At 29.2% G+C, this 16,831-nt stretch overlaps 1 protein-coding gene across 1 annotated transcript in view; it reads right to left on the bottom strand.

Moving 5' to 3' along the window:
- Positions 1-437: 437 nt before the first annotated feature.
- Positions 438-16,831, bottom strand: part of LOC123292159 (paired box protein Pax-6-like) — a 50,856-nt gene continuing 34,462 nt past the window's right edge. The window contains exons 3-6 of the mRNA XM_044872718.1: positions 11,788-11,928; positions 1,641-1,982; positions 1,366-1,556; positions 438-1,217 (exon numbers count right to left, since the gene is read on the bottom strand). Of these exons, the coding sequence (XP_044728653.1) occupies positions 528-1,217; positions 1,366-1,556; positions 1,641-1,982; positions 11,788-11,928 (1,364 nt within the window). The 3' untranslated portion in view covers positions 438-527. The remainder of the gene's footprint in view (positions 1,218-1,365; positions 1,557-1,640; positions 1,983-11,787; positions 11,929-16,831) is intronic.

The following is a 16,831-nucleotide window of genomic DNA, read 5'->3' on the forward strand; positions in this document are numbered from 1 at the left end:
TTTTTAATTACAATAGTTTTAAATACAATTTTGAAATAATTTTCTTATAATTCAAAATTTACCAATTTATTACGACTACGACTTCAAAACGAATGAAATTTTGCTCAGTCTAATTTATTTATTTAAAATATTTTGGTGCCAAACTTTATCGTGTATTTTTTACAGGTTAAAAATATTTAACAACAGCAAATTCCTAATGAATTTGCTTCAAAAACAGTTAATTCGATTTAATAACTTAAAATATTTCGTGATATTTTTTACTTAAATTAATAAAAACAACAGTTGTTAATTTAATTTTTTATTCTTATTTCGGAAATTAATTTAATATTTACAAAGTTTATTTAATTAGTTTTTATTTATTTTAATTTGCAGTCCTTTTTTTAAATAAACACTTTGGTTTAAAAATTAAACTGTGCACAAGGAATTTATTATACACAAGCACTGTCCTTTAAGGCAGTCGATAAATTATAGCATTTGTGCTAGAGAGCCAAATTAGTACGCTGATGCTGATGAAATTTTTGGTAGCCTTAACGATCATGTTTTGTTAATTGTAACGGTTGACATGAATTACTGTTTCCCGAACTTTGTCGATTATTACTATCTTCATTTGGAGAAGGTGATTTTGAACGTTCTTTTGTACTACCCGAATTCTCTTTAGCCGCAGCTGCTTGTTGCTGTAACATACGATTATTCATTTCCATAACTGCGCGTCGCAGCTGATTGTGTGCTTCTTCATCATCACTTTCATCATTCACAATAATTTCTTCGTCTGAATCTTGATCTAAATCTTCATCAGATTCATATGATCGTTGATTCTGTCCTTTCGCTAACATAGCCACTGAAAAATGATTAGGTACTAACGCTTTAAATGCACTATTTTCTCCACCCATTTGCAGTAGCATTGAAGTGGTTGTGGGTATACGTGGGATATTGTGATGTGTTGAGCCACGGGTGGTACCTTGCTGTGAAGTAAGCTGTGGGTATCGTAAACCGGTGGGGGTTGTAACCGAATTCGGTGGTGATGGAGTTCCTAGCGGATGGTGACCGCTCCCATAATGTATTGAAGATGCTTGGCCACTCGATGCTGTGCCTCCGTTGCCCCCCGTTGGTGATGATTGTCGATGGTGACGTGTACTTCCCATTTGTGGCGATGAACGTTTCAGTAAGTTCATTCGTTGGTGTCGACGCCATTTTGCACGTCTGTTAGAAAACCAAACCTGTGGTTAACACACAATGATTTTGGTCGGTATTAGTTGATTGAAAGAAAGCGTGCGGATTTTGTTATTAGTCAAGCCAAAAATATAATTTTAATCATTTTTGAATATTTAAAGCCAGCTAAAATTTAACTTTAAAATGAAATATTACCTGTACTCTGGCTTCAGACAAGGATGTTTTTGAGGCAAGTCTTTCTCGGGTTGAAACACAAGGATAATGGCTTTTTTCGAACTCTTTTTCCAATTCTTCTAGCTGATCTGGGCTAAACGTTGTTCGATTTCGTCGAAATTTAGGTTGTTCCGATCCATCCAAGCTTCCTGAATCATCTTTACCGTCAACATCTATAAATCAAAACCAATTTTTAGAACATTCTTACTTCGATTATTAAAGAAAGAAAAGATATGCAATGCATTTTTTTTACATACCAATTAGTCTTGGCATTCCACCTAGATCTTGGCTTGTTAATAATCCAGATCCAGACATATCAGGATGATGAATTATCGAACCAGATGAAGCTGACGATCCAGGTGAGCCTAATACTGAAGCTCCTTGGGCTGAAGAATTAGTAGGTGGCATTCCTACAGCTGCTCCCGGCCATAAATGTGAATGCCATGGAAATGCTGCTGCCGCAGCAGCATACGGATGTGGATGATATAAACCGTAACCAGCAGCTCGTGCAAATTCAGCTGCTGCACGTTCTGCTGCTCGATTTCTTAAAATTCGATTAATACTACTGACTGACGGAGCTGTAGCATTTGTGCAAACACCTAGAAATAAAGAAAATCATGTTATTGATTTGATAAAATGTTATTTGAAGCCAAATAGTTTCAGAATGGTGCCGTAAAAATGTTTACGGTAAAATAACTTAAAACTAGCATAGGTGGGTCTAAGCGATGGTACATTAATTGATGAACAACTTTCCCCTTGTCTGTTCATGAGTTAAAGTTAAACAAATGAAAACAAACAATTGCCATGAGTTAATTGTTGAAATATCATGTACAGACAGTGTTGCTTACTCTGTCTCATTTCACATACATACATATATGTCACACACATATAACTGGTATACCCATATAATAGATACTATTCAATTTGCGCTCTCACGGATAAACAGTGATGTTTACGAAAAAATGTTTCAAACAAAAGTGGTTTATTTTATAAAGAACATTTTGTACATATAAACTTTTGTTCTATCTCTAACGGTTTAGAAGATGGGTTGTACGGACCCAAGACCCAATTGACCTATATGCTCATTTACGAACTCGATTTTTACGTTCTCAGCACACTATAAAAATTTACCACTTAATATCTCTTTTCGTTTTTGAGTAATCGTAATGACAGACGGGCAAACGACAGACGACAGACGACAGACAGACAGACAACCTGAAATGGACTAATTAGGTGATTTTATGAACACCTATACCAAAATTTTGTTCATGGCATCAATATTTTTAAGCGTTACAAACTTGGGACTAGACTCCGTATACCTTGGTATATTTCATATACATGGTATAATAATGGAAATTTCTTCATTCTTGGTTTTACCGTTTAAAGTTTATCTTTATCTTCTACATATGTTGTGTGTACATATGAGAAGATACAAAATTAGATAACTTAATTAAAGTTTAATGCTTTATTTGATTCATTCCCTACTGTTTTAATTTCATGGAATGTCTATGAATTATTTTTTATTTTTTCAAAATTATTTTATTATATATTTTGATTCAAAGAATATAAACAGAGATTCATTATTTTTTTTATTTCCATTTTTCATGGTTGTCCTATAATTTTAGTAATATGATTTGATTGACTACCTAGTTAACAACTTTGAGATCACTTTCTTTTATTTGAATTTATTAAAAATTCATAATTTTATTATCTTTTTTTTTATGTGTAGAAATATTAGTTTTTTTTATTGTTCATATTGGAACGTGGGAAATTTTGAGAAACATGTTTTACTAGTTTCAATTTTTTTGATGTTCTGTTGTTAAGGTCTATTGGTGAACTGACTTATTCTAAAGTTTTATTTGTGATTTTTTAAAAGCCAACGGATCTGATTCAGATTGTGAAATATGCGATAAAATACTTTCAATGACAACTCATCATGTTAAACTAGTTTTATCACAAAAAATGTTGCAGAATTATTGGAAGTCCATAAATGTGTTTTTCAAATTTATATAATTCTAAGCTTCTAAACTAAATTTCAAATGTCTAAAAATAAAAATTTTTACCGATCGTTAGGCTAGGTGAGGTTAGATTGGCTGTCCGCAAAGGACACAATTAGGCTATAGAGCCTATTGTGGTACCATAAATGTGTTTTCCCACCTTTTCCGCTGATAATTTCATTTATCAGCTCCTCAATTATTTTCAATTGAGTTTGAGCGCATCTCTTTCATGCATATATCATGAACTACACCAGCCCATCACATCTATTACGCCGTAACAACAATAAATTAATTTTATTGTTGTTACGGCGGGAATCGAGCCCGATACCCTAGGCATACCCCGAACGGAATTGGTTACGCCTTAACCAATTGGGCTACTAGCGTTGACCTACTACTTATCGTTAATTACAGAAGAATTCGACCATGAGCAATCTATTTGGGCAAAATTGCATTACTGTGTCTGCTGGATACACCCTCGAATTATACACAATTTTATTTTACAAAGTAAGTGGTTCTTCTAGGACTTCAATAATTCAATATTTGGCTGCAGAATACAAAAACGAAAAAATACACTTCAAGTGAAGAGGCGTATGTCTTATACCCCATAAACTTAAGACTTTATGAATGGATGCATCAAAAAGAAGAGACTACAATACATGGATACGATACAAACCCAAAATACTCAATGAGCGAATATAATTACAACTCAAAAAGTATAAAAAAGTTTAAAATCTCAAAAAAATAGAAAAGCCAACTCATTTTTTTGGGGGATATCAAATTTTTTAATAAAATTGTCCAAGCAAATTCTACATCACAAATTTAAAATATATATGTGACCAGAAGGAGCTATTATTTAGTGTAATTTTTTCTGTATATTTAAAAATACTCTTTGGTCGGTAAACGTTAATGCTGTTTTGTGGATTTACATTCAAATTTCGATTGTCCTTTATTAATAATGTATGTATAAGAATTTTTTTGTTTAAACAATAAACAATTTTAATTAAAAAAATTCAAATTTAGATCAATTTCTCGCTTGTTTAAGAAGAATACAAAACAATTGTTCATATGTGTTTTATTAATAAGTAATTAGATTTCCTATTGTTACAAATATTGTTTCTCTTATTAAGTAGGTTTAAATATTTTGTTAAGTAGCTAAATAACAATTTATAAACTGAACGTCCATATATTTTATGTATCTTGAAAATCCGATGTTCGTAAATGTAAAGCGTACAGGTACTCCAAATTATTAGGAAAATTACCCGATAACCACCGAAGCGCCACTAGTGTTTACACCGGATATAGAGGTCAAAGTTAAGAATGGACAATAAAATAAATAACGCCTTTTTATAACTTTGCTCTCAGTTTTTCATTCAGGATTCAGATATGATCATCAAGAGGATACAAATAATAGATAAAATTGATTTTCACAAATACAAGGGCACAGTTGTTTTTTTAATAGTGGTATTTCTCCATTAAGAATATTTCCGTAAAGGTATAAATTCCCGAAGACGTTTAGTATCGCCTATTTTTTAATTCGGACAATGTTTAACTAGTAAACACAAGTTTAGGGCTTCAGTGGTCATTGAGACGTATAATTTCCATAGTAGAAATTGCCAGAAACTCATGAAAAATGATAATTTTTGGAGAAACAAGAGAATACTTTTTTGAAAAAAACACAAATCGTACGATGTATTAAGATTAGAAGTACGGGAAATACTTAAAGATAAAATTATTATTATTTAATTAGAGAAAAAGCTGGAAAAATTTTAAATCAAAAAAGACTGGTATTTAGAAGTAAATCGACTATTCAACGGGTATTGCGTATCAAACACAAACACTATTTAAAAATGAGATATTAAAAAAAAAATCAATATTCATAGGTGGTATAATATTTTGATGTATCGATCAAAGCAACTAGCAATCAATCGATCGGATCGGATCGATCAGATGGATCAGATCAAATCAATTGATTATTTTCTTCTGTGTATGTATACTTACATTGATTTGCTGTTTATGTAACCTAAAGCATTCTCTTTTATTTTATGGGTATTAAATAGTTTGTAAGTAGCTATAATTTAGATCAATTTTAAAAGTAATTTTATTAACATAAATCATTACAATCGATTTAGAGAATATCAAAGATGGTGACGTTTTAAAATTCGATAATATTGTAAGATCAGCTTAAAGTTTAGTAAGTTTATGAATTTTTAAGTATAGGTATTAAAAATATATTAATTCAAAGAAAAAAATCATCATTCTATCAGTCTTAAGGATACCGCATTGCTTAAATGTTTTTATCGATTGAATAATCAGTTTTTTTTTTGTTATAGTTACCTTGTCGGTCGTTTAATCCTTCAATTAATCGCTTAGGTTTATTGAAAAATTATAGGGTTTGCTATGTATTTTTATTAAAAAGCTATAATCATAATGTAATTTAGCAATTATGTTCAAGTTATCTATACTTACCAAGTGGAATAAGTGAATAAATACTTTACTTTCAAGTAGACAACGTAAAAGACCTTAAAAGAAGATTCTTAAAGAAGAAGGAGTTAGAAATAGAAGAAGAAGTATGTAAAGAATTCGTATCCTAATTTTCAAATCTTTATAAATTCTCTTTATATTTTTTTCTAATTGATTAACATTTTCACTTTTTTTTTGCTTGAAATAACTTTTTTCTCCCAAGAATTTGGATATCCACACCCAATTCAATGGCCACGAAAAGCAAATGTAATACGTCCAGAAATTTATTGGTAATTCCTATAGAAATGTGGGTTGTAACTGAACATAGAATATTATTAATTACAATATTTTGCCGATAAATTATAAATTTATTTAAGCAGATGATAGCTATGAAACTTAAAAATTACTGATCTTAATATAAAACTACATAATGTAAAAAATAATAAGTGTAAATTAGTGTTTTATGAAGGTGACATGTAGGCGGTTAAAATGCCATAAGGACCTGCTTGGTATGTGTTGTGTGTTATGCGTGCTGCAATCTAATACACAACATTGTACGATTCACCAAATTGTACATTTTTTTTTTAACAAGTCCAAAATATAATATATAAAAAAAATACAAGACATAAGACAAAGGAAAGATAAGAGAAACAACGTATTATATATACATACAGACAAAGCAACAAAAAGTTAGTCAACTTTACGAATACGAGAAACTAACTGACCATAACACCTTAGACTATAAAGAAGTAATTTATTTAAGTTTGTTCTTTTCAGTCATAATGGAGCCAATCATTCATTATTAGTTGGTAGATGGTCTGTGGCATGAAATTTAAGTAATTTTAATGATATTTAGCTTTGTAAAAAAATTTCAAAATAGATAATTAAGAGTTCGAGCGTTAAGAACTTTTTTCTCCTTTCTGGTTCAGACACATACAGTTCTTAAATACAAAGGTATGCAACCGACAAAGCAAGTAGCAAATATATAAACAGTCGCGTGATGAGAGATCTGCTCACACGTCCTGCATATGTAACGTCCTGTATTTGTAAATCATAACCTCTACATAATTTTATATACATTTATTTTTTAATCCACGAACTAATAAAAAATAGTTTGATTATTGAATGATTTTTGAGAGTGGAAATATTAGAGCATAAAAATAATTGAAATAATTAAATTCATTATAACTAATTTCACCATAATTTTATAACAAGGTTTTTCAATTTACTGAGTGCGACTTATATTAAGCTAACGAAATTACACGAACAGGTACGAAAATATCCGAAGTTAATATTTTTTTGCTTACACCTTTACTCTCGTGATGACAAAACTTCACGCAGTTTCTAAAGGACTTGAAAAAATTTTTTTACAAAGATGTAAATCGGTTGATCACTTATACCGTTTGAAAAATAAAAGTTTACTATGTTCTAAGTCGAGCATGAGCGAAATGGTCATAAAACGAGTGCTGATGAGTCAATATTTAAGCATTATTGACGATAAGAATCAGTGATATCTGCATAAATGAACCAGATCAGGTTTCCAGTCCATTTCTCTGTTTGTTTTCGCGATGAAAATACAGATGATATTATCGATTCTTTACCCTGTTTCCCCTGTCGTTAATATAGTATTTGATTACTATTTTCATAGACATTACCTTGTTATCGTTTTACACTCAAACTGAACAAACTTAAAAATAATTCAGTGTAAAACATATATAGATTTTTTTTTACTGGCCAATAGCCACAGTTGTAAATCTTTACACAAACGATATATTACACCTACCGTATAATCAAGATGCTTTCTACTAGAGGTATATAAACACATAGAGACTTAAAGAAGTCTTATACCTATACTATATAGTATAAGTAAGTATATATTACATTATCTTATGTTACTTAACTAACTGAATTGTAGACTTGAACTGAACTGAATTATTGAATTAAACGTGTACTGAAGTATACATACACGTTTCTACCTCTATGCATTGATTAAAATTTATTATACGCTCCATAATGAAGTTCGAATTAAAATTTTCCTAGTGACCTTTTAAAATCAATCTCGAAAAGAATACATCTCTTTTCCCCTATAATCAACGGTTATAACTATTTATATTATAGCTATTACTTCTAATCAAATTTATTTTATATTTTCGGCCTATAAGTAGTTATCTGATAGCTAATGTTGTAAATAGAATATTTGACTGAAGTTTGAAAACCATATTAGATTATTAGATTAGTATTTATATAGTTTAAGTATTTATAGACTACATATAAGAATTGTTGAAAAAGTTTGGTAAGGCTAATATCAATCGACTTACAATCAGGCTAAATATGGCATAACCAAAAATTCAATTATATTGGTTTAACTCTCATTTTAATATGTCTTACTTAAAAATAATAATTTTTTCGGTTTCGGATAAATAATCTACTATGTTTTTCTCAGATTGTGGCAAATAGTTTTTAAAATTCATAATCTTTGCAGATATCACTAATGATAGCAATTTTTTGCATATTATTGCCTATTATTGTAATAGAACTGTGAAATGTAAGGGCTATGTTTGAAGATTAAGAATGGTTTAAGATTAAAGAATAAGAGTTAATTGATAGTCAAGTTGCAATTCAACATTAACCGCGAAAGTAATTTCGGAACATATTGTGGTGTCCGGATCAACTTCAATGAATAGGAAAATAAAAGAATTACTGCTTCAAAAAGTGTGGTAAAGACCAAGTGACGATTCTCTACACTAGGAAGTCAGAATTTTTAACTTTGAAGACATGATTTTTTAAATAGTAGTGTCAAGGTATACAGATCATCTAATGATTGGTAGAATTTCTGAATCCTAAAAAGACAATTAAAATAATATTTTATAATAATTCTTCTATTTTTTTTTTTAAACGTACGTTTGTTTGTAAATGCCTTTACGTTTACATATCCTAGTTTGTATACGGAGGTCGTGTGACGGCCAATACATTTTTTTTTAATATCAATAAATATGATTAATAAATCAAAATGTATATATTTTATATTCAATTGAGATCAATCTGTTACTTCAATCTTGTACTTATTATTTTATATAACGCCCATTCAACAAGCGCACAAATTGTTCGTTGTACATCAGATGAATACAATGTTTTATTATTTATATTGTATTTAAAGTGCTTCTTGGATCATGGCTTCAAGGCTTTATATTTTTACTTACTTAAAAGTAACTACTTTGTTTTTTATTTAATAAAAAATTGTTTTGGGTTTTTAAAATCCACTTTAATAAATGATATATGGTTTTTGGATCCATTTCAGTTGAAAGGCGAAATGATAACGATTTATATTTTATGTATACAAAAAAATGCGAATTGAAATCTATAAGTTTTTCAATGGCCTTGGAATAATATCGGAATAAGTAAAATCTTTTAATAACCAACCGCACACATGCATTTGCTCAAGCTCGATTTAAAAAATAAATAATTTTTCAGTATACGATGGAAAGTTTCTCTATCTTCATTTTCTAATTATGAATTTTTCAGATTTTTCAACCTTTCAATAGCTTTAAAAAATATATTTTTAAGTAGGTACTTAGAAATTGTGTGAATTTCTCTCATCACGAGAGTAAAAATGTAAGCAAAAAATTTTCGGGCCTGAATTTCCGAAGTTGCTTTTTCAACAGAGAACTTGCATTGATTTTTTTAACCACATATATTCATATATATAAATGAACGAATAATTCATCGAAAATATATTTAAGTAATTTTTTTTTTAAATTAATAATTCCATTTTGTTAATACTTAATTACTATTAATAAAAAAGAGATATTTTTGAATAGTAAAAACGGTAGTGATGTATTTACATCCGTGGAGGCTGTGATCAAAATCACGCTGAATTTACATTTTTCAGTTTGTTTCTATGGAAAATTAAGTTAAATTAGACAAACCATTCATCATTCTGTATGTTATTTTATCATAGCTCCGAGCGGTGGCGTTGATAAACCGGTATGTCGACGTCACTGCCATTTGGATACATAGTTTAAAAAAACCATTTTCAATTGTAAAATTACGTTCTATATGTAAAACTTAATTTTCTGGTAAATTAAAAATTAACAAATTAATTATAGAACTGTTACTATAAAATCAATGAACCATTTCAAAAAGAGTACACCTTATAAATTCCAAATCGATTGAACCGATAATTGGCTTGGCCTAGCTGTTATGATAAACATTTGTAATAATAAGTATTTATTTTTTTTTTTTTTACTTAGTAATATCCGGAAATTGTTTAAATTGAATTGAACTCGAACTGAACTATAGAATAAAAAATATTGTAACCGTCAGACAGACATTACAAATAAATAAATAATTAAACTCATTTAAACACAAAAATTGATATCAATTGTTCACTATATTTTATTTCGTTAATATTAAAATTTGAAACGCAAGCTTTATTTATGAGTTTCCGTTTAATAAACAGAAATTTTAACGCTCTGTTTAATTAAACAAAACTATATGAAATAAAAAAAAATTGAATGAAATGAAATGATTCCTCACAAATTGTTTAAAAATGTTTGTTTTTTTTAATATTATTGTTTTGTACAGAATGTAAGAGAAGTCGATTTTGTATAGCGAATCTGTAATTATTTTGAGGTGACAGCCGGCTATGACGGCTATCTCCACCGGCGTAACAGAAATAGAGGCGCAAAACAAAAAGGATGTTTTATACGTAAAACATAAGATTAGTAAATAATCATGTAAAAGGCGCTCATTAATTAATATAACAATATTATAAATATCACAATTTGGTGATTGAGCAAAATTAAACTTTTTGAAATCTGAATATGTCATAAAGTTAAGAAATTCGATTTTTTTGATAACACAGGCAAATTTGATCCATTCAGGATTCCACATTCTGCAAACCTATTAGAGCTAGGTTAATTTTGATCACAAATTTGAAATTTATGATCCAAATTTAGTAGGATTACATTCTTGGTTTATCAAAATTGGATAAAATTTTGATATGGTAGAGTAAAATTAAATTTTTTGGACTCTGATGACGTCATTAAGTTGAAAAATTATATTTGTTTATAACACAGGCAAATTTGATCCGATCTTACTGGAATTTTTTTTGAAACCCACTAATTTTGGATCATTCTTATCAACTGTGATGTGAGTTTTTCGCTTGCTATCACTTATGTGCTTAATTTCGGTACCAGGACTCTAAATTCTTGAAACCTATTAGAGCTAGGTTAATTTTGATCACAAATTTGAAAAGTATGACCCAAATTTAGTAGAATTGCATATTTTGTTTATCAAAATTAGATAAAATTTGGATGTGATAGAGCGAAATAAAATTTTTTTAATTCTAATGACGTCATAAAGTTAAAAAATTCGATTTTTTGAGAACACAGCCAAATTTGATCCGATTTTATTGGAATTTTTATTGAAGTCTACTAATTTTGGGTAGTATTTCATTAACACAAAAAAAGTTTGCTTTTATCTATGTCATTCATGTTGATGATTTCCTTGGTTTATTAATATGCTCTTGATTGAGAGTAGGTATATTTACAATTATGTTTTATTTTAAGAGAATGCTTCGTCATATCGTCTACAAAAAGGACGCTTATAAGGCGGAAATAAAAAAATATGAAATAACGGAATGAAATATTATAAACCCAAATTATATAAATTGGACAAATATAATAATAATTTGTAGGCAATTCTAATTAATATTCCCTTTAAAAACTGTTAAAATAACCATAGGTTTTTGTTAAAATACTTTTAATACAAATTATTGGGTAATTTGTGAAACAAAACCACTAATGACTGTCATTTAATAATAAATATATATAAATTGAAACCACTTTTAATTTTAAAAGCATGCCAGATGGTACGCCATCTTCTTTTGTTATTCCAAACATATTTTTATTCATTTAATTTGTAAAAATTTTTTTTTGTAATTTACCTTCTGAAATAAGTCTTTCACGAATTTCCCATGCAAATATTGTTGGATTTTCACGTTTGTACTGTTCAATTTTTGAGACAACAGCGGGTGTTGCAACCTTTGGTTTACTTCCACCAATTAAACCAGGCGGCCTTAATGTACCTGTAACAATTAAAAAAAATTAAAGTTAATTAGATTATTTTCTAAGTGAAAATTCCGTATCCGTGGAATTTATTGTGGATAATAATTAAATTACTTTTAATACATATTTGGAATGTTATAACACGCCTATGATAAAATCATTAAAGCCTTGATAATTACTATGTTAAAAATATTTATAATAATAAATTACATATGTTATCAAAACGTCCGTTTTTAAGTAGGCTAAGCTATAATAAGGCTAGGCTTTGTTCTTTACAAGTAGGTGCCTATTTTATTTTCTATTATTGAAACGGAGTCCAACGTATGGGAAGACTATTGTAAAAATATTGCATAAAAACTATTTTTCAAACATATTGTGATCTAAGACTATTAAAGAACATGGTATTTCTTTACTTTATGTTAATGCTTTAAGATATTGCCACTAACAGCAAGGACTCTTAGATTTTATTGCAGAAGAAACAATTACGCTGTAACCTACCTGATAAAAAATGTAGGCTTTGGAATAGGGGGTACTTTTTCCCATTTTATTGGATATTTAACGAAGGAAGATTAACCACTATTTAATTTAAAGTTCTTTTTGCGCGAAAAGCATGCTTTCTTCTTTATCACATTTTATAGAATGCGTTTAATAATTGTGTTAATAGTCTCCTTTTCAAGCTGTATTTAAGTTCTAGATATGTCCGTTGGTAAAGCGATTATTATGAAATGTCCAGCTATTGACTTGAATCATAAAACTGAATTGTTTTTCTACCAAATTTTAAATTCTATTTCAAGTTAAAATGTCTTTTTAAGTCCAGTTTTTTAATTACAATTAATTTAATTTTCTAAGGCTTTCACATATTTTTCACGACGCTTTCTCCGAAATTTTACTACGAAGAAATAATTCCTTCCTTAATATGGTATTACTCCAATTATTTCAATTTATTTGGAGTCTTTTTAAATATCTTTATACATGTGAAAATACACATATGTTTGTGGGACTATAGCAATGTTGTTTTAGTCCCACTTGCGGATCTCCACTGATTTCTTATTTTATATATATTTCAATAGTGACTAAGTACATTCAATTTGTAAATATATGTATTAGGTATTCATAAACTTGTGATTATTGGTAATTGGATAAAATTAAACCAATGAAACCATTACTTTGTTTACACAGACATGACATAACTATTTATGTAAAATTTTTTTTTTCCACTTTGAAATAAAATCATTATTTATTTTGTTTTTGTTATTTATATGGTAAGAAAAATAATAAATCATAATTCTTAGAATGTTTTTTTTTTTTAAATAATAATTGAAACTATTTAGGTGGGACTGCAATCAATACTTTGCGAAATCAGTTTTATTTTATTTCTTTGATAAATTTGAAACTTTTATATTTAATGTGATCCAATTAATGTGGCTCTAATCAAGGACACGTATTTTGTAAAATTCATTTAATAAATCAGTAATAATTAATATCGTCCAATTGTTGAGGTAAGTATTTAGAATTTTCTCAACTAGCTTGGGAAAATTGTTTGGTGTTTTATCTTTTTTTAAAGAAAGTCAAAAAATAGTTATGACTTTTCTTTAGAATAGTTTTTTTTTACCGAGAATCCACTCAGAAAATTCAATCATTAAACTAATAAAACTGTATATTAAACATTAAAATATTATTCCGAGATAATTTACGATTTTGAAAAAATTTTAGTAAGTAAAACAATAACTTTGTATAATTAGATTTTTTTGTAATGAAGTCTTACAAATCGAAAATATAAGTTATTAAAAATAAACAATTTGTACACACTTTGTCAGATTTATAAAAATTTTTCGAAAAAAACGATATTATGAATCGAATTTTAAAGCTACTTAACATTTTAGCGTTAATTCTTTTTGCTGAGTCCGTCAAATGTGTTCGTTGCGTATAAACAGTTCAACTTGGTTTCTAAATTATAGTTGTACAACTTCAATAAGCACTTTAATGTGTACACTATATGTACTTGTTACGGAATCCTGAAGATATGATGCACAGTAGGCAGATGATTTGAATGCAAAATATAAAGCATGCTTATACGGAACAAACGAACAATTGTAGAAATAATTTATGTAGCTGTCAATCATTTATGCAAAAAAAAAGGTATGGGTAGCCTTGTATCATCTGTAAAATCGATAAGCAACATAAAGTAAAGCATATTTTAGTTTTGTCTTCGTGTTTCTATATAAGCCGATTTTATCCCGATTTCAGTATTGGTTTGTGAACAAATCTGGAAATAACTTTCACCAACTAATATTGTCGCACCAATCATTTTAACGAGATTGTATCTTTACCAACAACGGAAATGAATTATTTACACGAAGATTATTATTATTCTTAAAACCTACTCAAGTATATCTTTCTGAAAATTATGTAAGGCAGTTTTTGTAAACCTTGAATGTAGAGCCCCCAAATTCCTTGTTTTATATAAATATCAGATATTGATTAGCCTCAGAAGTGAATGCCTTTAGTTAGTACCAAAGTTTTCATCCCTGGCGATTGAATTAAATGGTGGTAAGGTTATAGTGGCAAGCTGAATAACATATATGAGAAAAGGTTTCACCGTTACTAAATATCCATCTTTTAGAAAGCAAATAAGCTCTAAAAATTCGCAAGAAAATACTGCTATTTCCAACAAAAATAATCGCTTAGTTTGCGATAGAAAAGTTAAAAGCACAAGATCACCACTGTATCTGTATTATTCCTTTATTAAGTGTAAGGTTGTTTGATCTAAAATTTTAGTTTTCGTTAAACATTTTTTATCCAATTTGTATTCTTAATTTTTATTAAATATAATCGATCAACTTCTAGCCCCATCAAATTGCATTATTATTGTCAATGCAATGAAATAAGACATAAATGAATTCAAAACTAACATTAAGCACTTCATACAAAAACATATCTAAACAGACAACAAACAAACAAACACACAAATAAACAAACATCTCTTATTTATTTATTTATTTATAAATGTTTAATTTATAACATTGTCAAGACATCGGACAACATATTATGTTTTATGTTATAGACTTCATGTTATATATTATGTTGCGAACAGAATAAAGTGTGTATGCATGAATGTGTGTGCGAGTGATTGTCAGTGTTAGACCGTGAGCACATGCTAAAGCGAAATTTTCATGATTCTTTCTTACTGCCTCTATGAGGATAGTGTAAAGGTCAGTTTGGTAAGAAAGAAAGACGAATTTTTAACTATGAAAGGCCCATCTTGATTACTGGGACTTTGCGCTGGACATGCGACAGGCCAAGCTTTGTATAACTACAGCTAGGCCATTCCACTGTGCTCGCTTGAAACTTTCTATAGCACAGTTGAGAAGGGCGGAGGGACTCTTGACAGGACACTGTCGATTGAACTGTCACCTTCACAAAATGGGGATCGCTAATGATCCCACTTGTAGAGCCTGTATGGAGGATAACGAAGCCTCCATACATGTTATTTGCATCCCGACGGAGAATCTGTGGGCTTTCTGTGTGGCATCTGGCATTGACAGAATCCTTTAGTTTCGTCTGATTTATTAGCGCCTCCTAGCCGAAGACTCCTCGTCTTCGGGTGGCATTACGTTCTCAAGGAGAGCACAGAAGACTCTTTCTAGGTGCTAGAAACCTACTTGAAGTACCCGTCTTCCGTCTTATTATTAACTATGATGCTCGAGTATCGAAATCATAAGCAACTTTTTAGTTTGCCATATTTACAATTAGAAAGAAATTACTACGAGATACGTTGAAAAACTTTTAACATATTCGACAAAAACAGAAAAATAGCCAAACAACTTAAAAATTCGAATATTGAGCCGCAACTAAAATTTCGAATTAATTTATAATCCAACAAACCTCCAAACCTTCAAAAGGTTTTTTTGAGGAAATTTCGCTCCATTATGAGCTCACGATCTATGTATTCAAGACAACAAGTTTATTTAAAAAAAAGCTCTGTGTGTCTTTTTGTTTTGTTACTTTTATAATAATGATTTTACTTTTTAATTTTTGCAGATGTGCGTAGAATACAATGATAATAAAAACAGATGTTTAGATTGTTGCCAGAAAGTAGCAGAAATATTTAAATTATGTGCGTTTTATTTCAGTGGGGGCTATTATTCTTTTTTGTACTTTGAAATTTTGTGTAATAAGCGTAGAAACATGAGTATATGTCAATTGAATTAAATTGTTTTAAAAATATATCGATTTATTATTTTCTGAAAAAAATACTTGTAGAGAAAGAAGAATACTACTTCTTTCGTGTCGAAGCGAAATTCATAAATGTAGCGCTCCCGAAAAATATAAAGGTAGTCCACCAGTTCCTTTTCAAATTTTGACCCAACAAAATGCATTAGTGTAGAGGTTACCGACAAGAAAATGAATCTCTTGGCGTAGATGCTAATGTGTGAGCGTGTATATGTGTCATCTTTTCCAAACATATGCGCTCGCATATGTACCTAAATTAGATTCGCTTAGTTTTATTTTTATGTGTTATTTCAAATCTCATAATCAGTACATGACTTATCATTTGGCGACAGGAACATTCGAGTTTTGGGTAAAATTGTCACAAAATCATCATTAAAAGTATGAAGAAATCAAGTCATGACAAAATTTTGTTTAACCTATTTTCAGGTAACGCAAGTTTTTGTTTTAGTAAGCAACACTCTTGATCGATGAGCAATCAAAATACACAGATCAGTTGGAAATTTTATACTTAACAACTTTTATTCGAGCTATTTTTACTCTCTTAAAATTTTTGCATAAAAATTCTGGAAGAAACGTGGAAAATCGTTGAAGTTTACTTTGTTTTCTGCCCATATGAAAATTTTTCTACAAGATACAAATAAAAAATTGGCATAGGTGGCATTGCTGTACCCAAAACTGAAAATCATATGA

This window comes from Chrysoperla carnea, chromosome 2 (assembly GCF_905475395.1).
Source record: "Chrysoperla carnea chromosome 2, inChrCarn1.1, whole genome shotgun sequence".
Taxonomy (NCBI): domain Eukaryota; kingdom Metazoa; phylum Arthropoda; class Insecta; order Neuroptera; family Chrysopidae; genus Chrysoperla; species Chrysoperla carnea.